This window comes from Sinohyriopsis cumingii, unplaced genomic scaffold, assembly GCF_028554795.1.
Source record: "Sinohyriopsis cumingii isolate HCF-2022 unplaced genomic scaffold, ASM2855479v2 utg000488l, whole genome shotgun sequence".
Lineage (NCBI taxonomy): Eukaryota > Metazoa > Mollusca > Bivalvia > Unionida > Unionidae > Sinohyriopsis > Sinohyriopsis cumingii.
Window position 1 is genome coordinate 268,283 of NW_028315905.1, and position 25,098 is coordinate 293,380.

At 41.4% G+C, this 25,098-nt stretch overlaps 1 protein-coding gene across 1 annotated transcript in view; it reads right to left on the reverse strand.

The window, feature by feature from the left end:
• The window catches only part of LOC149773984 (low-density lipoprotein receptor-related protein 2-like), an 88,451-nt gene that overhangs the window by 20,811 nt on the left and 42,542 nt on the right, over positions 1 to 25,098 (reverse strand). The window contains exons 4-6 of the mRNA XM_089945930.1: positions 8,503 to 8,656; positions 7,914 to 8,024; positions 7,012 to 7,257 (exon numbers count right to left, since the gene is read on the reverse strand). Of these exons, the coding sequence (XP_089802056.1) occupies positions 7,012 to 7,257; positions 7,914 to 8,024; positions 8,503 to 8,656 (511 nt within the window). The remainder of the gene's footprint in view (positions 1 to 7,011; positions 7,258 to 7,913; positions 8,025 to 8,502; positions 8,657 to 25,098) is intronic.

Below are 25,098 nucleotides of genomic sequence, written 5' to 3' on the forward strand. Positions count from 1 at the left end.
AATGCAGTCTTATCAAATTTGTGGCCATGCATATGTTTATCACACGGATGCACGTCTTGCTATATATTTTTTAATTAAAGATTATATTCCGTAACTCTTTACATATTACTATCATTATTATGATTGTTTATGTTGTTGTTGTTGCCGTCGTCGTCCATTATCCCGTTACGCCATTAAAATGATATTTCCTTAAGTATCAGCAGCACAACTTTACCGGGATAAAATTTATATAGTAACTTATGTGGATAGGGACCGTGCTCCAAACACATGGTTTTTTGTTTGTATGTATACACATATGGGTCATGTCACGAGTGAATTTCCCTTTAAACAATATCACGCCATTGAAGTAAACCGACGATATCTACAATTATTTGCAATGTAAAAGCATTTGAAATGTTTTACATTAAAATCACTAACAATATCTTAATGTGCAAATTTTTATATATAAAAATTCCAGCAAATAAACAAGAGACAAAAAATGCTAATGTTATGAATGAAGATGAGTTTTCATATGTCGCATATATACATATATATTTATTTATTTACATTATTAACAAATTGCTGTTGGGGAGCCCAATAAAACCACATTTTATGATCTGAAAGTTCGTGAAATACTAATCATTGATAGAGACGTTGTTTTCTCAATATAAAGCCAACATAAGGCCGCGCGTAGTTCGCGCGGAGTTTTAATGACTGTCACATGGGCGTATGACGTCACGGGATAAGTGCCGCAATTCATTTAGATAACATAATACAATTATATTTTAACTCTGATTCTGGCACTTATCCCCAAATTTCGTAGAGGCACGCGATAGACCGCATGGATTGCGTCGACTCAGCAAGGTCTTAATCGCACAATTTGACCGTTATAACCGGCCGTGGGGTAAGTGCCATGATCTATTTAGATAACATAGAATATTTAGCACTATACTATTTCTTCCTGTCACTTACCCCAAAGCCGGTAGAGGCTCGTGACTGATCCGTGGTAATCGTGTGGACAACTGTAAACTCAGCCAAGCCTCAATAGCACTATTTGACCTCTTCAACCGGCCGTGGGTAAGTGCCAGAATCAATAAGTAATAACTAGCTTTGTTATGTTATCTAAATGACTCATGGCACTTACCCCAAAACCCGTAGAAGCTAGAAAATTGACCCACGGAGATGTTATGGACAGTCACGCGGCTCACTCTTTTATCGTCCCCTTTTTTTGATTCTTTTGTGAGAGTGGGTGCGGTTGTGGGCGTGGGCGTGTGTAACCATTAATGACTTCGTTTACTTGGCTAGACAATATCGCTGCCAGTGTCATCAAGCGATTGATAGCCCGCGTGCCACCAGCCGTTGACCGAATGTTTCAAAATTTGTAATAACCGCCGATGTTTTGACTATGCGATGATGTCTGTGCCTCCTAATAATCGTGGGTCATCAGAACAACAGTCCGTGCTTCACGCATTGTCGTTGATAAAATCAGCCGTGGGCCACTGTGGATAGGTCAGACAAGAATCACCTGTCTCTAGATGTTTGAGATCGGTCGGTATCAGTGCAACTCCAAAATGTCCACAAATTCTGTTGGCTTTGCCGATCATGTTAGGAAATCTTTGGTAGTTTCGTGCAGTTTGATACCCGTCAACAAATACGGACACGACTTGATGAGCGCCGCATATACACTAATAGGGCAAGGCGACCGAGCCAACCCCCTTGGGCTCCGCGTTAACTCGAAAAGCAATTTTTTTTCATGGGTCACCGAGCTTATCGACTGCTGCCTTGGGCACTGCATGCTACTTTGGGACCAGCACATCCTAAGGCCGGGTCTGGTGGCCGGCTCATTTACTCAGTCGTGTATTAGCTGTCACGTGGGATGTCGATAAATCGCTGTCAGGATTAATATCCGGTAGTCCGAACTCCTGTAAATACCCTCTCACAGCGATAATATGTTAGTGTTTACTCCATTTATGGGATCGACATCGAATAACTTTGACAGCATTGTGGGTGCTTTTAACATTTCGGTCACCACGTTCTAAGAGCTGAAACACGAATACGCTAAAGCACGATCATGACTTTACTGTCGGTCATGGTGCTGCAGTCGCATTTATTCACACTGTTGATGCAGGACTTTTTTCTCGCATAAGGATCAGTCAGGTTGGCATCGTACTGGTAATATGAGATTTTGGGCTATGAGGATGGGGATGCCGAAATGGTCGGCATGGTAATACGTGTGTCGTAAGGAATGTTCAGCTCGTCATCGACCATGATGCTATCATTGAGTTCTTGATCGTCGATAGTAGATGACTTGCTTTTTGTGCCCACTCTGTAAACTCATCAACGTTATTTTCGATAATATATCCTAACGCTAGCATGGCAGCAATCAGGCGTGGCGTACAATACACCTTGGAATTCTTTTCGTCTACGATGTGATGAATGTACTCAGTTCCCAAAAATGACCCTAACTCGCAGGCACGTGGTGATTCGTATAACGCGTACAATACTGCCCAAATACCGAAGAGCCCACTTGCTTCATTTGGAAAGCGTTATAATAAGGAGACCCAATGCGTGCCTGACCCTGCATAATAATTGTGTAAATTAATTACGTAACATTGGTTGCGGTGCAATGAGGCCGGTGTTAACTGATTGTAAAATACAACACATGGAAAATGTCGCAATGGTGCTAATTCACGCGTGATTTCAAAGTTCGTTAACAGGTGCGTTGAGACTGGCGATAGTGGGTGCTCCACAATGTACTTTCCCGTCCTTGCATTTCCATAATCAATGCCATTCTCCGCATTGCCGTTAGCCGCTCTTTCGTCATTCTCCTCAATATCGCCATTTCTGTCGTAGGGTCGACAAATCCATGTCCTCCGATTCCTAGTAAACCCGGAAGAAGGCTTCCCGCAATCGCCACAAGTAATGGGCCTATAATAAAACCTCCACGCTTAGTATTTTTGTGGCGGTCGTGGTAGTTAACTTTTCACTCAGCCGTGTTTTTCGTTTTCGCGTTAGGCTTGTGGTCGTTGTAGAGGATTTATTTTTTCATTGAGCCGGCATGACGAAAATGGGATTATACTCCTCACGTAGACTAGAAAAAATATCCTCCAATCATCTCCGTTGTCGTAAGACCGTCAGACGAATATAATGTCCCTAGGGCACTTTCTCTTCGCTCCGGAAATCGTTGTTCCAGGTAGTGCTAATACGGAAGTGCTCTAGGCACAACTGTGCCAACCAAAGTCGCTATGAATGATCCAAAAAACCCTCCGTGCTGTCGAGGCATGGCTGTGATTTGTGCATGTGATTATTTTTTAAATTAATCCTTTGTGTCGCTGATATTTCGCGGCTTGCCGTGTTGAGAGTGGCGTCGTGACTGTGGTTGTACCTGGGCCTGCCGACGAAAACGACGAGTTTTAAACGTTGTGCTGTAGGAGGGATAAGCGCGCTTTTAAAAGTTTGATGTTGTCGCGCTGTCAGATATATTATTGTTGGGGTGTACGATGCCGACATAATGATCCTAAGATTTTGTTTTGTTGTCGCTGCTGTGGTGACTGTGATTATATTGCTTGACGCAGATTAGATCCGACCCGCGCGGTCATATGGCCATTGACTGTATTAATTTCAAATTGTCGGTCCGACGTAATGAGTGCATTGACTCGATATGGGGAAATAGCGATATTAGCATCCAGCACCCATAAAAATTCAATATCATGGATGACCCACGCAAGCGTTCATCGTGTCGTATGACATCAAAATAAAAAAAATCGGGTACATGGTTCGAAATTCCTCAAAAGTAATTTTGTGTTCCCGATTCACAATCCTGATGTATTTTCATCGCTTTCAGCAAGTGCATGCAGACACGAGAAACATATTTGTTGGCGCCGGTGATAAACTAACGCGTGAGCTCGCGTTCTGGATATCGATGTGAATTGGTGCGTTTGATAAACCTCTTTACTAATTTATTATAAAACACGCGATTGTCTGTTGTCTGTTTACAAACCCGCACGTGTGACATCTTGAAAAACAATAAAGATACGCCGTGGTAATTGCTCTTCGGGCACGGTCGCAATGCGCCAGGTGGTCGAACTACTTGTCAGGCAAGTAATTATATACGTCTTGTTTTGCTCAAAATACATTTGCCGTGCTAATGTCGACACGGAGAATTCGAGCTCCGGTTGTCGAATAATTGTAGGGACAATTTTAGGCATTTATAACGCGAGATACGTCATTATAAAATGCCTATCGGCGACCCTGTGTGCATGAATAATAAAGGTGTTATCCCGGGCTTGACTTAATTCAATTGCATGCTTGATGCCACGATAAACCGTCTGCACATCCAACGCAAATCCAAAGATATTAGAAAATGGTAACATCATGATCACATGGCGGCCATGATCGGTGAAGCCATGGCGTTTTACGAATCCTTCATTATACCCGTTTTCCCACTACATAATTATTCACATGAGCTAATACAGCGGTAACATCTGCGGCCTATCTGGAGCCAGTATACCTACTACATTACATACCTCGATGAACTTGATGAGAAGTAAGCCCGCCGATGCCACCACCTCATTGACATAAGCGAGTAACGTTGCAGTGGTCGCAGCATTATCACCTTCGGCGAGTGTCACATATTCCAATGTACTGATTTCTCCAAGCCCTGTATCTTTATACCAAAACATACTGGTCACTTTATGCGGTAACAAATATAGGTTTTCATCTTTGGTGGAAACGGTGTGCATCCCCCCCCCCCGTCTTTCTCAGTGTTATTCAAATCATCGTCGAGATATTCAATGTACTGAAAACTAGTTGCATTATCATCAGCGAACGGTGCTGCATCGAATGAAAAATATCGTTCGATTAAAGATATTGTCGCTGTCACGGTTACAGTCAGTCCAAAAATTATTTAACGCCTCAGATTAAACAAACACCAAACCTAATCCTTACCCATTGTGCGGTCACCTGTGTTTATTTGTATTAATAACGGGACATCGCGTCGCCATGGTGCTCGGTGTTGCGCGGCGGTGGCGACCGCGGAGGATAATCGGTGCAAAATCGCTTTAAAAATTCGGCGTTAATAATAGTGGAGACCATATCCCGTTAGTATTATACAATTGTTTATGGCATTTACCCCTTATATAACACTCCAATCAATCAATTAATCAGCTATGGTCTCAGCGGCAGCTTATCCTGTTATTACTGCACTGGCCCGTGATTTTTGTAAGGCGGTATGTGATCAAAATTATATGCTTCATTCGGTCGCCAATCTAGAAAATCCAGGTATCAACGCTGCACAAGTCGTCATAAATTTTCGCAAAATAATAAATTACAACGCGATCCAAAAATACGAGGCCATAAACGTGGTATGTCCGAGATCACATTGTGAGTTGGCGGTCACAACGGTAAAAGCGCTAATCCAGCAAATACTGGATGAATTAATTAACAAAAACATATGTCACTGATCCTCAGATATTTAAATCTAAGCCAAGAAACCGGTAGCGAGCAGGTCACACGTACGGACTCCACTCACACATCGTTTGAATCGTTACATAAGCGGCACCAGGGGACATTAAAACATATGCGATGGCGATTGACAAAACATCGGTGGTTTCGCGATTTAGGGTTATATTACATCGACATGGATACGATTACGAATGTAATTTGTTATTGACGTCATATTTGATTTTAAATGCTTCGCTCAATAAATTCGTCGATTACCAGTTTGATCACACGACCATTAACGCTGAGATTGAATCCTGTATGAAAAAAATGAGCACCGAGGATCGGGACACTTTTGATGCGACGATGCTCAGCCTCACCACGATCAACCCAACACTGGATCCTGAATTGATTAACCCTAATGTTTCCCAAGTACAAGTAGCAAAAATTACACGGAGGTGATCCATGAAAGAAGCCGAGGTAGTGTTACGAAATCCCGAGTACGCCACAATCAGATCACTGATGAATGCGCATTAATAGATAGAAGTTAACGACGTGATGTTTCCTGATCCCGCTAAGGTTTTTAAAATGGTTTGCTTCGGCTCACGCGATTGTGTTTGTGTATAATTAACACTTTGAAACTACGGCGCTTGGAGATCTCATCAAGGCGTGTCCGTACATTTAGCATTTTCGCATTCATCAGCGAGAGTATCTTAACAATGTCATTGCAATTCTCGCCGTGTTTAACCCTCCTATCGATCACGGTCGCCGCTTATACCCCCACGTCTGTACTGGTTGTTCATGCGTTGATTATCCACGCCCACAACCGCGCCCACTCTCACAAAAAATCCAAAACACCCCGAGGGGGCAATAAAAGAGCTGCGCGGCTATCCATGAGATCTCTGTGGGTAAATCACGATCTTCTACGGTCTTTGGAGTGAGTGCCATGAGTCATTTAGATAACATACTAAAGTTATTTATTACTTATTGATTCTGGCACTTACCCCACGGTCGGTTGAAGGGGTCAAATATTGCAATTGAGGCCTCGTTGAGTCCACGGATGTCCACTAAATTTTCGCGGGTCACTCACGAGCTTCTACGGGCTTTTGGGTAAGTGCCATGAACAAATAGTACAGTACTAAAGTTTTATGTTATCTATATAAGTCATGGCACTTACCCCACGGCCTGTTGTAAGGGTCAAATTGCGTGATTAAGACTCTGTTGGTCAATCCGAGCTTCTACGAAAGGTGGAGTAAGTGCCAGAATCAATCTTAAAACATAATTTTATCGTGTTATCTAAACGAATCATGGCATTTACCCCATGACGTGATACGCACATTTGAAGGTCATAAATCTCCCATTGAACCCCGCGCGGCGTTAGGTTGATTTTAGATTGGGAAAATATCGTCTCTATCAATTGTTTGCACTTCAGGAACTCTCAGATCATATATATATATATATATATATATATATATATATATATATATATATATATATATATATATATATATAATGCATAAACGTATTGACTTGCAGTTATGGTGTAACTCGTGTACAAAAATAAAATTATAACTCAATTTAAATTTAACGTACCACTTATGGTGCCTGTGACTGCAAATATAAATCGAACTGACTGGTTAGCAGATATGTAATACAGTCCAGAACTATTTGCAAAGACGATTTGTCTTCGAATTGTATCCAGCTCAAAATGGGAGATTTCATTTGATTCGGTGAAGCAGGTCATATTATATCCACTTGAGGAAACTGCGTAAATATCTGTAACACACATGGCTGTTGAATTGCTCATAATTAGTCCTCGACGGAAAAGCCTGGAGCCTTCTGAAAAATATTTGGCATTTTCCTATTGTATAATTCGTATAATCTTGTAATGCCGATTGTTTCTTTAATTGGACTTATTGTTTCTTTAATTGGACTTATAAACGAGCTTTGCATTTGGGTCTTGTGTTAGCTGTTTAAATTAAACGAACGACGAAACATCGGTATAACGGAACCTTGGAGGAAAATATGGCATCAGTAGAAGCGTTGGAACATAAACATAATGTTCTTCTCAAATGAATTTAATCTATTATCTCTTTCTACGTCACGCATAGAGGCATGCCGGATCCCTTAAACTCATAATTATACTAAAATGGATTAACCTTTACAGAGATAAAAACTCTTTGACAACCTGTGCCATCGTTTGATCGAGTTGATACTATTTTAAATTGTTTATGTTAGAAAAAATGTACTGGTTGTAACTTTTGAAGCCACCTTCCATTATTGACAATTGCTACAAAACAGACCTAAACATGTTTAACCTCGTTTCATTTATCGAACAAAAATGCAAACGCAATATGTGATGTTTTTCGTAATATACATATCAGGGTCTATTATTCCGTGTAGTTTATGCACTACATGAATATTTAATGCTAACGTTATTTTGAATATCTTTATCAACGGTATCATAATTGCTTTAAGCCTTTATCTATACTTACCGGAACAACTTTTTCCATCGTCATTCAAGTTATATCCTTCGCTGCACATGCACACTGCACCTTCGTTCGTGTTAACACAGATATTGCTACATTGAAGCGTTGCACAATGATCTGAAGATTAACAAAAATAACAATTTTATAGTTAGAAGTGAGACACAAAAGGGAGGTGTAAAGTAGATGGAACAGGTGTTGGTTCGTTAGCTTAAGGGTCTTTCCAATTACGGAACGGCCTCATAATCTGAAATTAATACTAACATACACAAACACATATAAATGTTTCCACTTCATTTCTAAGCAAATTGTATGATGTATAATAGATAACATCACCGAAAATAAATTGCTAAATTTACTTTCCTTTACATGAAATGTGTTTGTAACCTTGGTCCGGTAAAAATAGTCGTAGTAACATAGAAACTCGGGGAGTTTGTATCCCCATGGCAAAACATTACCGTCTTTTACTATACCTCTCCAGCATGAGATGATGAGATACATTAGCAATGTTTTTCTCCGGTCAAAAAACAATATATGCAGTATTAGAAATTTCCTCAAGCTATTACGTGAATGCAGGTGCGTGGTTTGGAGAGTTTACCTGTGCCATTAATTGGCTGTCCGTCTGGATGAAAGACTTTGACTCCAAACGGTATATGATCAGGCATGAATTGCATATCAATCATATCAGTCATACTGGTCTTATTCACAATGTGAACCATTTTGTTTTTATCGTCAGCGACGTAGAGAAGGTCCTTCAGATAAAAGGAAATATCACGTAATAGAGAATGTTATCCACAGCAGCTTTAATAATTGTAATACTTTACATATTATATTATATTATATTATCTTATATTATATTATCTTATATTATATTATATTATATTATATTATATTATGTTATGCTATATTATGTTATGTTATATCATATCATATCATATTATATTATATTATATTATATTATATTATATTATATTATATTATATTATATCATATTATATTATTCTTGTTATAGTAAAACTTTAATTTCTTTTAATATTCTTTTATTACTTGGAAATCTGAAGAAACGTTTTATCGTAGCTTAACATTCTCTGTATTGTGCTTTTAAAATATTGTAAATAGAGATGATAAGTATAAACAGAGATCAAATCCGAATTATAAGCGCACGTTGCAGTTATCAATTCTGTTTCCTGATATAAGCACGAATCTGTAGTGCAGATTGGTATATGTGTGTTTTCTTTTTTTGGTACTGTTTTTATTATATAATGTAAATGATGATTATTTCCTTGTCAATATTAAATATATCTTCCATTTTGTAAATTAATTTAAATAGTGTGTCGAAGCCAAAATAATTGTGAAGTGTTAGAGAGCAGCTCAATACACATACAATAGTAGTTAAGTGGGCCACCTATGTGACAATGGAATACCCAGTCAAAAAGGTCTTGGGCCTCTCTGGCGACAAGGGGAATTTAACATGGGGAATTTAATGGGCCACCCTAGCGACAAGGAAAAGTGGGGTTGTTGTGTAGGGACAATATGAATGGAACAGGTGAGGTGACGTCAAGGTACTGAAGATTGGTAACAATGTAGCAAGGGCTGACCTCAATTTGATCAAAATGCGGGGAAAAACATAGAACGCTTGGCGGGAACGGAACTGGCGAGACATATACATATATACGACATACAACATACAGACATAGATGGACGCACATTAATCTATCACACAAACAACTAAAAAACAGACTAAAAATGTTTTGGCAAGAAAGTAAATCTTTTCGATTCATATGAGTAGTCCTGAAAAGGGCCTTTGGGCTCTTCTTCTATTTTCTCCACTTCTTTCCCCATATTCTAACTGTCTATATTATTCCCTTCTTCTTTTCCCTCTCTGGCATGCAGCCAGGATATCCCATTAATCTAAACTTCTCCAGCACATTCATCCAGTTTTGATTCAGTCTTTCAAAGTCCTCTTTTTTATTTCTGTTGTCTTTGTCTTTTCTCTCCTTTGCCCAGTTATCTGTTCTCTCCTTTGCCCAGATATCCTCTTCGCTTCCTCTTTCAGTACCTTTCACATTCATTTCTTCAGCTTTCTTTAATTGGTCTAATCCTCACTTCACAAAAGATCACTCTGTCAAATTGAATATTTCTTCTAATAAGCACCCGACTTTGACGATACCATCAAGTGCCTCCTTCAATATTCCAACTCTAACATATTTTGGCTGAATGAAGCCTCTTAATGTCTCATCTTCCTCCTTTATCATGCCTTTTACCAAATCTCTCGCTAGTTTCAGAATGGTCACAAAGACTAGGCTACCTGGAAACTTTAATTCATCTGCAAGCCTTTCCATCACATAGGCTCCATCCACCATCCACTACCAACTGTCTTTCAAGTTGTTAAACAAATCCATTTTTTCCTACGGTGTTGACTAGTCAACGCTGAAGTAGCCACATTGGCGACCGCTATGATTTATATGCTTCAAGCAGGGACATGAAGGAAAACATTCTTTACACTCACTTCACATATTATCTACTATCACACAAACGTACGCTAACTCATACAAATCCAAAATATACTATCCATACAGGGGAAGAGGAAAACAACAGACCCCAAAATCTACTATCCACACACGGGGAGAAGAAAAAACAATCACAAATATACTATCGACACAGAAGGGAAGGGGAAAGACCACACTCTACTATCACGCAAACTTACCCAAATTCATACAAACACAATATCTACCATCTACACAAACGTACGCTAACTCATATAAACACACACTCTACTATCCACACAGAAGGTAAGGGTAAAAACAATACACTCTACTATCACACAAACGTACGCAACTTCATACAAACACAATATCTACCATCCACACAAACGTACGCCCATTCATACACACACACACACACAATCACATAAGTAATGAATTGAGTGTTTACAATCACACTACTCCACATATACATCAATTGGCAACTTGAATATTCTCTTTTCTAAAGATTTGTTTAGCCCTGAGAAGGGCTGTTTCTTTTTAACTCCAAATACACCTGTCTAATGGTTACATCTCCCGGGTCTGGCGCCACAGACACATCTCCGGCTCCAATCCGGCTCCAAATTGACGCGTGTGGCTGGTAACGCAGAGGGTGGGGGGTGGGTGGGACTGGTTTCACTCTCCCAGTCTTCACTTTCAGAGATAGTGAAGACTTTCCTCTGTCTTCTCCTATGCCACAAGCATGGATGATGTGGCCTTTATAATTCCTCTTCCCAGTTTTCATTCTGGCGAATTACTGGTCTTTGTACTGTTAGCAAAGGTTGTGGCTGTGGTGCTGGTACTGGCTGTGGAGGCGTCCTCACCTCAGGCTCGACCTCACACAGACATCTTAGCATGAGGTGAGGCACAACCCCTCTCTTCTTTTCCTCTTCTTTTATCGTTTTTCCTCTTCCTCGTTTTCTATCATGCATTGTTCGGCTGTGGCCTCCTTAGCCAGCTCATCCAATAAACGTCTGGCATACACCATGTGCATATGGAGTGAAAGCAATTTAGCAATTATTTTACTCTTGTTGTCTCTTTGGCGATGGGTAGCCAGACTAAGGAGCGCTCCCTTTATGTTTGTCAAGCACGGACTTGAAGGAAAACATCCCCGATACCAAAACGTACAAGACCTATATCATACACACACTTGTAATAAAGTCAAACAAACGAAGTGCTTATAGACACAATTCTATTCTTTCAAAACTTACTAACAGACAATTGGCAATTGAAATAGTATCTCTTTTCTAGAGTACTGGGGTAGCCCTAAAAAGGGCTGTTTTTGTGGGCAAGGAGTTATGGCAATTTGTTTTCGTCGAAGATTGCGACCCAGCCTGGCGACAGGCTTTCCCACAGGATAGGACCTGCTTCTTTGGAAAGAAAAGGAGAACTCTTTCGTTTTTGTCTGGTTCTTGCTGTTGCTGTTGTTGCTGCTGCTCTCTCTGTTCCCTCTGCTTCTGAAGTCTGAACTTCTCCGTCCAATCTTATTTCGCCTTCTTGATTTCCGCACTGAAGAGCTCATCAATCATGTCTTCGGTCACGTTCAACATTCTGACATTCTCTATCTCTTCAGGCTTGAGTATAAATTTTTTCCTGACACGATGAAATTCACGTAAGCGTCGTTCAGCTTGGCTAGTCTTGAACACATCTTCCTATGAGTCAACAATGCATGGTCAGACGGGAGACTTCCCCCTTTTATATGGTTCTAGTGCGGACGCGATAGAAAACATCTCTACAACGTTTAGAGTCGGAACACTATGATATTTGATTGAAGGGTGAGTGACAGAAAAATGAAACAGCTCTTATCATGGCAAAATTGAAAACAAAGGACAGACACATTTTTCGAAATCAATATTTTTATTCAAATAACAACCTACAATTATCAATTTTTCAAAGAAACAAACAAACATTTTTCAAATAACAAACTATTTTTGAGAAAGTTGACAACGTTGTGAAGTGAAGCTAGACTTCCACTGATGGAGGTCATTGGGCCATTGATGTACATTAAGCTTCCTAGCTAAAGACAAAATATAATCACAACGGTCACAAAACCATCGATCTACTTTGTCATCGTTTCTAGAAAAGTGACGATCCAAATAAGCCACAAAATGTTTGAAAGAATATCCAAAACTGCGTTGATGAAGATAATACACACAATATAGTCCACACACCATGGAATCTATGCCTTGTGATTTCACATTATTGCATTGTGTCGTCTGGGCATTTCTTCTCATAAAGTCGATGATGTCTTCCGAAGGTGGCAATACATACGAAGCAAAGTACTCCACACATCCATCACGGGGAAAGTAGACGACTACCCAGTGGGTTCCTGGGAGATGAGCGTCGTCCGTGTTGATGACATAAGCTTGATGGTCTTGAGGTTTGCGATGATGAAGTTCATTTTTAGCACACACGACATGATTCCAAGAAGCAGTGTACGAACTGTGGTTCAAAAGGTAATAAAGTTCCCAGTTATCCATTTTTGTGTAGTTTTTTTTTGTTGTTTTCTTCACAGGTAATGATAAGTTATCAATTCAATCCGAACGTTTTGCTTGAAAATCTGTGACAAGTAACCGTTTATTCGCTTCGTCTCCGCACTCTGAGCCAAGACAGGTTCGATGTGATGGCTCTCAAGAGTCAACAATGGAGGAGAGGAATGATCACGCAAGTGTTTATACCACTGATGCAACACGGCTTCTTCCGCAACGAGACTCCAAGCTTCGTCCAGATACTCGTACAATTTTTCTTCTTGACTCAGCATCAGACATTTGTCGTGCTGAATTTGACTGGGATGGTCGTTTTGACATCCATATCAATCTTTCTTGATCAATTCAGTAATTTGTTCTGCCCAGTGTTTGGCAAACCAGGAGACGAAATGTTGTTCTTGTTCTGACTATCTGGACTTCATCACTATATCCTTGTCGTCTTTGTCTTGGGGTTCTACATCCACGGTATTCCATTTCCATAGATGTTCCACCATTCAAAGAGGGTTTACAGTCTTCCATAGCTTCTAATAGTCTAGAATGACTTCTCTCTATGGTATTATCGAATTCGGCATACAAGACGACGTTCACCGTCTCGTCTGGAGCTTTATAAAACTTAATTTACACACGAATCTGACCGGATTTTATATTGTGGAAATGTCCCTCGTCGCTGCCTTGGTCTGGAGTGAAATCAAAAGCGTACAATACGTAGCCTCCTGCATAATAATTGTACGTAATACGTGACTTTTGTTGGTTCCTAACTGTCCAGTGGCATCGTACACGGACAAGTGTTATCATCGGTTTCAAAACTGGGGCCACCGAACGAAAGGCTGATTTCAGCATATCTCCTAAACCATGTCCTCGCTGTCGAGTAATGCCTCGGTACACTGGATACATGACTTACGAGTCGTTAGAGAATCTTTTTCCGAAGATGGAGTTTCACCGTGATTGATTTTCCCTTTGGTGAATGGAATATTTTGTCCAAGATCTCCTTCTATAGCAATGTTGACAGTGTCAAAGTACGACGTACTGACTGGTAAATATCGAGGATGTACAAATTCACGGTGAACGTGATAGGTGTTTGCAACTTCCTCATCATTGATCGTGGCAGAATCCACTTTCAAAGGAATGACACACAGTAACGGTACAAAGGTGTGTCCCAACACGTTGCACTCCACCACATCGGAATACACAAAAATCAAATTGTGTCCTTGGTTCAGTTCTACCGGGGAAGGAAAATGTTTCACAAATTTCGAGTTATCGTCAATTATTGCCATTTCTCTTATGTTCTTGACATCCTTGATCATCCTTAGTTCCCCACAGAAATTGTCATACAATTTAGGGCAAAATCTAATACCTATACCTTACTTCCTCACTTTCAAATTTCATCAGTAGGCGACAATCCACCTTATGGTACTCGATGGGGATACGTTTGTTCAGTTTGGCAAGGACTCTGTCAAATCATGCATTGAATGTGTCAACAATCGCGTCCTCCAGATATTGACCGCTAAAATAATAGCCTGAGTTAATTTTAAACTCATAGATGTACAATACAAGAGCAGTGATGGGTATTGCTCAATTCGCAGTGAATTGTTGATGCTGTTTAGCGGTAATCATGACTTGTTGCACTGCTTCGTCCAGAACTTGGACCTCAACTGTGTTTTGAGTTTCAATCATGTGTTTGATTTGTGCAGGGTAAATCATTTCCAACAAAGCCACTTCCCAATGGGCTTCGTGATCTAATTGTATGGCCTGAGGTAATTTGGACGTGTAACAAGACAAAGTATTGTTGGGGAACTGTCACTGGGTAACGTTAAATAAATATAGTTGTTGTTGTTCATAATTAATGAGAGTTAATTAATCAGAGTTCTGCTGCTGCCCTGGGCTCACTTGAAGTCAGAGGAGTGTCTAAAAGAGAATTGCTGTTGTGGTGATTATTGTTGTTGTTGTTGGAGTGGTGTCTGGCGTTGGGCCCAAGACTCCCGTTGTTCCTGTTCGAGGAGTATTTCAAGAAAGGATTGGGAAGAAGAAAACTGCTCAGTAAAATGCTCCACAATTGTTTGTCTCCTTGTTGCAAACAGAAATTGGCAATGTCCGTACCGATGATACAATACATCACAAAGATTTAGCAGAAAAAGACGATTTGGGTTTTAGGCACACGATCTCCATGCCACACCCACAAGTGTTGCTTTCGTAGATCTTGCGAAGAAGAACTGGGTGAAGGAATGGTCGCTGCGGAGGTAGAGGTGGTATACTCAATGACCTGCGATGCGTTAAGCCAAGAATCAAATCTGGGAGGATAACCATTCCACCGCACTTTGACTTCTTTGAAACGGCGTTTTTCCACTGTACGGGTTCTTCGTTTGAGAATTCTTTCAATGTCGTACACTTCGTCTTCGTTTTTGGTTACGCGTTGTAACTCGGGCAAGCAAAACGTTCCTTTTAACACTTCCCAGTTCATGTCTTCAAATTTATAGACTACAGTATGATGGCCACGAACTCGTCCAGTGATACGAAACAATTCGGTGGTCCAGTTGGGTAAGTAACGTTTGTCGAAAGTGCGTTTGGTTTTGCCAGTGCGCACAAAATCTCCTGCTGCCAACACTGCACTTTTCTTGGGGACAGTCGCCGTCGGGAACGTGCTAAACAGGGGCTCAAAAACGATCACTTCGTTGTCGGGAGTCACTTCCTAGGTGGCACGTCCGAGGCCCCGATGGTAAGATTGATTGTACGCTTGAACCAAGTGCGGTAAAACATCGATGTGTTGATACGTAAAATATTTCCACATGCGTTCTTTCAAAGTGCGTTGAAAACGTTCCACGATGCTGGCTTTGGTTTCGGGATTGTCGGTGGTGAAAAAACGAGTGTCACATTTCTTTAATTCTTTTGGGAAATTCGGTCCCTTCGTCGGTTTACCATCGAAGAGGGTGACGACCGCTTTGTTTCAATACCAGTTGGAAGTCTCGCACTAATTCGCTGCTCGATTTAGATGTCAATAGCACGACAAAGGCAAATTTGAAAAAGACGTCTATGACACACCAAAAAATTTGTAGGCACGATTGTAAATGGTCGATTGAGAGACATCGGCTAAATCGGCTTCCCATTGATCATTGATGCCCTCCACTCGGGTGCGACCTCTTGAAAAGTTTCGTCGAATGGGTTTTGGCAAATTGTACATGGCTTGTTTCTGTAACCATCGTTGCGCTTGAGGTAAACGGAGACTGTTTAGACGGGTTTTGGCAGCACGATACAATTTTAGAACTCGTGCATAACATGCAAAATGGGATGTATCGTGGTAAATGCTGGCCAACACCTTCTCCATTTTTTTGATAAATCACCCACTCTTCGCTGACACTACTTTAGATTGGGCGAAATGATGGTTTGGAAACGGCTTTGCGTGTCCAATGTGCCACGGGTGTAGAAGTCGAGGGTAGTGGCGGTGGTGGAGGTGGTATTGGGATAGCGTTGGTCTTCTTGGCTTTTCTGACTTCTGGTTTCCCTTAGGTCTTTTTGATTTCTGTCGAAGGAGGAGTGGACATTACCTTTTTAACCCAAGTTTTGAGTTCTTCCCGTTTGGGAGTGGGGGAAGGGGCAGCAAGGTCGCTGAAATCTTACTAGGAATGGGGGCTGCTCACGATGCTTGAAAGACTTCTCGTACCTCTTTTTCCTGAGGCATTCGTGGCGCTGTGCCTGTTTTGACCGCTGGGGGTGATGGTGATCGTAATATACTTTACATCAGGGTATTAAAATTTTTTAGAGTTGGCAGAGCTGTTTCGTGTAAAGCTTTCTGGTGAAAGAGTTGCTGTCGTTGCAATTGTTGACCTTTTTTTGCGATTTTTCTGTTTCAGACAAATCGTTGCGATCCATCAACGACTGCAATTTGTGTTGTAACTGGGACATCTCGGTCAAATAAGGATTGGAAGGCAAATGCGGGGTCCATCGTTCTTGCCAGTAAACCCAGTTTTCGTCCTTCCATCGGATTTAAATTGTCGCGTCTGAAATTTTTGACCTAAAAATTACCTTTTATCTTCTGGGCCATTTACATCTTGCTGCCATGAGTCCTCCCAGCATTGTTCCCAATGTTCCTTTCAGAAAGGTTCCTAACAATATGGGCAAAAGTCCTCCGCGTTGTACCAACATCTTTTTCTTTTGACTAAAGGGTATTTTCTTTTGAACCCTTTGGCAAAGAACGTGGCGATGTTTCGATAAGCATTGTTTCTTGTGTTTAGACAATGGTAACTTGACTTTCAAGACGTTCAAACAATATTCGCACATGGTGTCTATGACGTCTCTGGAGGCTGCTTGAATGAGGTTTTTTTTGCATGGGTGGAAAGGCTTTGGACAGGAGAGACAACATGTCTTCATGTTGACTAAACCAGGAGGCAGTCCTTTACCTTTCTTTCCTTTGGGGGTTAGAAGTGGGATGTCTTCTGGGGGGGGGGGGTTGACATCTTTGGGTGTTCAGGAGCACAAAAACACTGATTCCTATTCTTTGCATCAAGTCTTTTTTATACTGGAATGCGTTGCCTGTGATTGTCTTTACGTCATATCAACTTGACGACAGGCATCACACGTCGTGGAGAGGTTAGCAACGGACTAAATCGGGACAGTTCTTGATTGGACAAATCCAGTAAACTCTGTATCATACCCGATATCTCTTGGACTTTTATTTTGGGAGCATGTAGTTTGTGAGCAGCTCCCACTGCAGCTAAAGTAGAGGAGGGTGTCACCGCTGGAGGAGAAGTTATTGGAGACGCGGGTTTCCATTGGTTCATCAAATGAGGAAGAACTGGTGTCAAATTGGGTTCGGCTGGCATAAACAGCAACGGAAAAGTGGAAGAAGCTGAGGTTACTGGAGATGCAGGTCGTGTTTTGCAAATGTAAGGTTGCGTCCTGACCGAAGTGTCTCTCATGTGGGTAGAAACTGTTTTCTGTGGGATTTTCTTTTTCAGGGGACTTTTTCTGTTTGTTTGGGATTTTCTTTTTCTGGGACTTGGACCTGGTCTTGACACCGCTGCTATTTTCCTTCTTTGGGGTTTGTTTGGCTTTTTTGGGAGTGACTTTTTTCTGGGGGAGAACATTGGGGCATTATGATCCCATTTTACGAAGGAGCGAATGACCACATCTCCTAGAGTGGTGTGTTTTAAATGCACGAGTAAATAGGCGTGTGGAGTTTGAGTGGCATTGTCATATGCATGATTCAGCCAAAACATTTCTAAATGTTTGGTTAGACTTGCACTTGCGATTTATCCCTAGGGCTTTTAAACAAGGCCACGTGCTAAGTAATGAGATTGATGTTGCTATAGTCTCTACTTTGTTGAAACAAATTTTGGGGATTGTAAATGACACCGCCATTACGGTGATGCCCTTTGCGCGTAAACCACAGTTTAATTTCTTTTTCGTCTTCTCCTAACATGTCGTCGAAAATGAACAGATGGGTCAGACACGATCACGTCGTCTTCGCTAGGAATGCCTTCCACAAACACGATGGAATCGCTTTGACTTTCGAGCAAGAGGCTGTACGCCGATTGCCACTCTTTGTAACACTACACAATAATTTTAGGTGAAATATCAAACAAATGATGCTTATGTTCGATCAAACGTTTGACAAATGGCGATAGCCTGCAATTAACATGCTAAAGGGATGGTGAAGATATATGGTCTACTAACTGGCACGATCTAAGTGTTTGTCGATTACTTTGAAAGTGAAGGAAGTGGGAGTAGAACTAGCAGAGGTAGCCATAGTATAGGGAATGCCACTTTTGACACGAAAACAGACAAGGCAAGAGCTTTTATACTTGTTCAGGACACGTTTATTGCAAGTAAAAATTGAACAACTTGAAAGAAAAATAATACATGAAAGCAAAATGGTTATGCACAGCGATAAAATACACATTACATCGATCAAAGTGGAATATGTACAAGTCTCTATAAAACATGTTTTTGGTAACCATGTTCTCCTAGGGACAGTGAGTAATGTTCTTACAGTCTATACACTGAGTACAGTCACACAGGTGTTCTCTTGGAAAGGTCTTTCAGGAATATCCATGACAGTCCTGACCTGAAGGGAGTAGTTGTCGTCGGTGACGGGTTGTTCTTGCACTGTCACTAACAAAGGTTTAAAAGTTAATTTTTGCACAGGACGTTTGAATTGTGGATCGCAACTCTTGGGCATAAGTGGCCACTTGTTTGGTCCATGCCTTGAAACCCCAACTTTTCCAGTGACGTACATCCTTCCACTGAAGATGTAAGTCACAACTCACACGCACATCTTCATACACATCTTCAGTACCTAAAAGTTGACAAATCTTTTCTTCCCGTAGAGGTCGAGATCTATCCAGATGAAAACGCATGGCTTTTAACAGAACGAGTCTCTCGCGCTCATTTAAAAGGACCACTTTCATGCTTTATTTGGTGGTAAGTACTGTTCGTAAACAGTCCGCAATGAATTGGCTGGTAAACAAAATCCCAGAAAGGAAGTCATTAAGACACACACCACAAGTCGACCCCAATTCAATGGACAGTGTTCTCGTAATAAGAGTTGGTAATCCTCCACTATCTGGATAGTGTCATTGATTTCTTTCCACGGAATCTGTTGTATCACTAGTGATGGCGGTCATGGCATGGTAGCAAGTTTTTATACCCTGTTTGGTGTAAGGTAATAGGTGTACTTTTTGAACAGCATCGGTTTTATTTTAGTTCCCTACAAAAGTTTTTAGTCACTAACTCACACAACACACGTCGTACAGATGTTTCCTCTTGAACCAAGATTTCTTGGTGTAACAGATTTTGCTAATCGTCTAACTCGATTGTTGGAATTCGGTGTATTTGGATCAGTTTGTAAGTAGAATAAGTGGCATCCAAACCTTTATGAATCTCACGCGATTCATCAATGTCTGACGAATGGAACGCTTTGAAGTTAATCAGTGCTCATACGCCCTTCAGGTACCAATGGTTCCAAAATAGGTGACCTGACGGATGCAATTGTTTCAGTTGAAGTTGTAGTTTGACCAGCTCTCGGAAAATGCGTTCTCTCAACTCCGCAGGCAAACCACGAATGTTCTCTTGTAGCCTAATCTTTTTGCTTCCACTGGTGCAGTGACACTCCGCAACTGAAGGACTTGATTTTATCCCCTTCGCCCAAGTAGAAAAATCCGGCTTTGGCTAATTCTTCGGGGCTAGATCCTCCCAGATATTTAGGCCATTTTCCTTGGAAGATTTGGAATCGACTTTCAAAGCAGCAGTATTCAGGCAAACGGACAGGGTGCAAATATTCGTCTTTCAAAAGCTCATTTGTATGAGGCACGGTGAAATACAGTTTGCTCATTTTCGGATGACATCCGTAGGTTGGAAGACGCATTGGCTCGCGTGGAAGTTGACATTGACAATGAAAAAAGTCTAGAGTACATGATAACGAGTGGTATCGCTTTCGCATCCGTCAGATTTGACACGCACAGCATCACATTCCACGGTAGATGTAGTGGTAGTAGTAGTAGTCATAACAAAGTTCCCATGATGTGGTATTGAATGGCTGAGGTCACAGCGTACGGCATCTTTCTCATCGCAAGGCACAGCATCGCACTCCTCTTGAGAACCACCGAACTTGAATGATGTCTGTTTAAAGGTATTCGTCTTTTTCGCTTGGTCTTGGTAGCTACAATGAACTGTCGGTTTTAGACGTTGTCACTTTTGATATCCTGACCAATATCGACGTGAATGAAAGTGAAGAGGTTGGGAAGCCGTACTCGCTTCTGATACACGATTTGATACACCTTTTCCAAAGGCCGACTGACGATTCGGTGCGTGGGTAAACGTACAATCTCGTGCGGCTCGTAGGTGGTCACTTTAAAGTTTCCATCCTGTCCAGACTGTAAAGCTTGTTTCAGTACGCCAAAGTTCACCACTCGACTGGTGCAATAACTGAGAATCAATCCCTTCACCTTACACTCCGTGTGCACTTCTTGTTTGTTCCCGTATTCGTAGCCGTACATTTTGGGACCTCCGCTAGCAAAACTTGTTGTCGGTGTGCTCGTATGTCCAAGCTCATAAACAGTCTGCTTCAATTTTAGGGTGATGTTGACCCAGGCGAAACGTGTTAAAGTATAGGACACGATCTCCTAACAGGTTTAAAGCTTCGTACAATTTTAACCAAGTATGGGCTGTCACGTAAGCCGCATTGATGACATTTCAATATTCGTCGGCTCCTACAAGGTCCACTTCTTCTTAGTAATTGTCTAAGATCAAGTCCTCACGAAGGACGTCCACGTGTTTCATGTATTTGGTTTTGTGGTGAATCATCTGCGAGTTATGGGAAGATTCTGAGAAATACTCCTTTTGGGGAAAGACGATAGTTGTGCCGTTTCACCCCACAAGCAATTAAGCATCACTTTGGCAAACGATCGCCTTCATTCGTTTTTCTCCACGTGGTCTAAAGTGATACCTTCCTGCTCCAAGTATTTCTCTTTAAATTTCAGTTGGTCTTCGGGTGTGTGGCATCGGGAAGGATATCCGCTGACGTCTTGTTTCAATTTCAAAAAGGCATCCAGGTAGTCTGCGAAAATACCTTTCTGAGTTTGTTCGCCCTTGTGTGTCCTGGGAAAGTGGTAAATTTCGTACACTTCTAGCAGTTGGTATCTCAGGTCCAGAGCTTTCAACAATTCCAAGTTGACCTACGTTCCAGTCAAGGCTCGTTCTTCCTGGGTGTGCTGACAAGGTCGGTTTCGGTTGCACCTTTCGGCACAAGTACGGCACAAGGGAAACATCAGTTTTCTTTGGCAATGGTGAGGTAAAATGGGATGGTGGCATTTGTCCGTCCTCCGTACAAACTGTCTCGCGGGTTTAGAGGGTCGACCAGCTTGTAACTTTCCATCATGCGTTTAAACTCGGGATCGGTTTGAAAACGGCGATCGTACTCGTGTTCCCACATTTCCACCACTTGCTATCCTTGCTGTTTTAACTTCAAGCGTCGCTTACAAGTGGCCTCGTACAAGTCTTCCATGGTACATTGTAAAAACTGATTTTTAGTGTCACCTTGAGGATAGCAAATATGACATCCGTGAAATAAGCATCCGCTAAACTCGTATACGATCTTGCGGTTTTTTAAATCTCAACAATCCACCAAATACGTTCCGATTGTCTTTTCGCCTCCTTCGTTGCGGAAATGTTGTATCCATTTGTCTTCAGTGTCGCACAAGTAATGTAGCAAGCGTATGGCTTTGACCGAGTATTGACGTTTGACAAAGTTCGTCGTTTGAGGTCTGATGATAGACAGGGTATTTTTGGGCATGAATCATTGACGCTTTGACGACAGTGCAGACTTCTTTCAAAGGATCGACCCCTCCGTGTTCCATGAATAATTCTTGAAATTTTCCACAGCAACGTCGTAAAATATCCATGTCGAAACGACAATACTTTAACATTTCTTCCTGAAAGTCGAATGGGTCCATGGCGTGAACCTTGTACCAAGTGTAGAAAGCTTCTTGTTGTTTGGTACGCATGTTTTTGGGTTTGTAGTCTTTGACCTCAGGCAAATGGGGTAGGACGGCATGTTGATAGGCTTCGGTATTGAAAAAGTGAGGAAAATAACCTTTGACCATTTCTGTTATTCCAAACGTTTTAGGCATTCGACTCAAAGGCATGGCCGAGTAACTCATCGAATCTTTATACTGCACTTGTACCACTTGCATGGAAATGATTTTGGCTCCGTTCAAAGTCACTTTAGGATGTTCAGTACTTCGTTCCCTATTGTATCTGAGAAGGAAAATTGCCCATCGTATCCCGAAAAATTGTGAGCCTTCGCCGTGGCATGGCGATGACAATCTCTGTAACGTTCGATGTCCTCTTGGCTGCATGTCTCGTCGATGGGGTCTAAAATCCGATTTGGCGAAATCTGTCCCCGAAAGAATTTTCACGTCCTCCAGGAATCTTGCTGCAGTGAGGGCAATGACTAAAGATAGGTTCTTGGATGCAATTCTCCAACGCTCGGTGAGCCACGCTTACATTAGGAATGTGAATACCGGTCTCTTTCAGGCATTCGAAATCGAAAAAGATGAAATCGCCTTTCTTTTGGTCATCTTCCTCTTGATGTTTGGAATGTTTTTTTTGAATGAAGCATTCGTGTTCCAAGTTCACGATTTGGTGCAAATGTGACATCGTTTCTTTTCTGGACATACGAGAGCCTTGGCCTTATTGGTATGTATTCCTTGTCGACAAGCTGGGCACAATCTCAGGAGTTGACAAGCATGTCTCTGCTGTGAACTAAGTGTCTTCAGATGTTGTTGGTAATAGACAGGGCTAACAAAGGTGCTTTGACAAACTTGGCAATGCGTTAGTTTCTTGTCCTTCGTCCAGAAAGAGTTGAGAGGCCAAACATACCTAACATTTCGATCCAGAATACTTGTGTTGCTCTCGACTGTTATAGCCATAGTCACATTTATCACAGTATTATCTGTATCTCCGTAATCCAGTGATACTGGTAATGGCATCGAAATGTTCGTCGTGATAACAGACGTGAATGTATTTTCCGTCTTTGAAATTTTTGCCTCGAAACAACAGAGGTCCACGCACATCTTGAGGATGCACTTTCAATTTTTGCATTTCAGGAATGCCACCTGGGGTGTCTTTCAAGAGCCCTGCTTGCTGTAACAGGAGTTCATCTTCTCTTCGTTGTTTGACTCTGTCCGATCGTTGAATAGTTTTACAGGCTCTTTTCCATTCTAACGCGTCGAGAATGTCGGCACACGTCAGTCCCACCACGATGGTACGGGCTAAACACATCTGGTCTTGATGATTGTTAATTCGTTTTTGGTGCTGCGAAGGTAGTCTGCCAATAACACCTTTTTGCGTTCTGTCGCTTGGAGAAGAGACAAGTGGGTCATAAACAACATCGCTTTTCCATCGTGATGTGAAACTTGTCGTTGGATTCTTACACGTGTTGAATCTTGTGGATGACTTTGGAAGGTTTAAATTCTGCTTGGGTCGTATTAAAGAAGTTCAAGCTGTCGTGATGAATGGAAAGTCTCAAGGGATCGTCTTCTGTGGTTTGACATTGCCGTTTCAGTGTGGTTAACAAATAATCCCACACCTCCGTGTTAAACCCCTCTCCTTTCTCCAACGATACTTTGGACTTAAAATCTTTAAACTTCACCGGATACGTGTAAGCCGTCGTTCTAAATTTTCTAGAGGATCGCTTTTCCGTCTGTCAGATATGGTAGTACTTTTCTCGCTCATTCATGTCATCTTTAAAATCGCTGGCTTGAATTTGAGCCTAGACTTCAGCTACTGTGCGAGATGATAAATCACGTTTCTGCCTCTTTCTTTATTCTCCTTTCTCCACGAAATGATGCTATCGTTTCATCTTGATAGGAAAAAGTCAAATGATTACATTTTAAACGCCATGGTCCGCTATATATTCATGTCAGACCAGTGTATATATAAAGGGTGTGTGTCTTCCCTTCCAAAATTCATTTCCCTAACAAGCTGACCAGAACGATGGAAGAGCCCACACAGATCGAACTTTTGATCAGAGCTTTGCGAGGTGTCATAAGAAAGTTTTCGTCAGACAAGCCGACGGACTACTCCCCCGCCTTTTGAGATAAAAGTCAAGATAATTGCTATATCTGTAAGGAGAAAGGGCATTTTGCTACAGAGTTTCCTGAAGTCATAAAAGCAAGACAAGTATCAGAAAAGACAAAAGGCAAGATACATGTTATCATTGTCTAGAGAAAGGACATTGTTTTCAGAATGCTCCAAGAAACAACAGGAGCAAGAGGGAGAGAGGAGTTCGGAACAGGAAGAAGAGGTACCCTCCCCAAAGGAAGAACCCAGAGACGTCCAGAAAGAGATAAAAGAGAAGAAAAGAAGATGCGGAGAAAGTGAGGAAAAAGGGGAGGAATAAACTGTGAAAGTGGAGAAATTAAAAAAAAACAGAGAGAGTGAACAAAGACACAGAAGAAGTATTTGAACTTTTTAAGGTGTTGTATAGTGATATTGGATTGTAAAATTTTGTAACAGAATAGACCAGACAGTAAACGAAAGTGTATCTTGGTTTTGATTTTGTAGAATAAGGAACTATATTCATTCACATGGGGTAAAAAAGGGATTTTGAGTTTTAATTGATTTTGGCAAAATGGATACTATCTCTTTTTCGAGAGAAGTGGGTGACCCTGAAAAGGACCGTTCGGTGTTTTT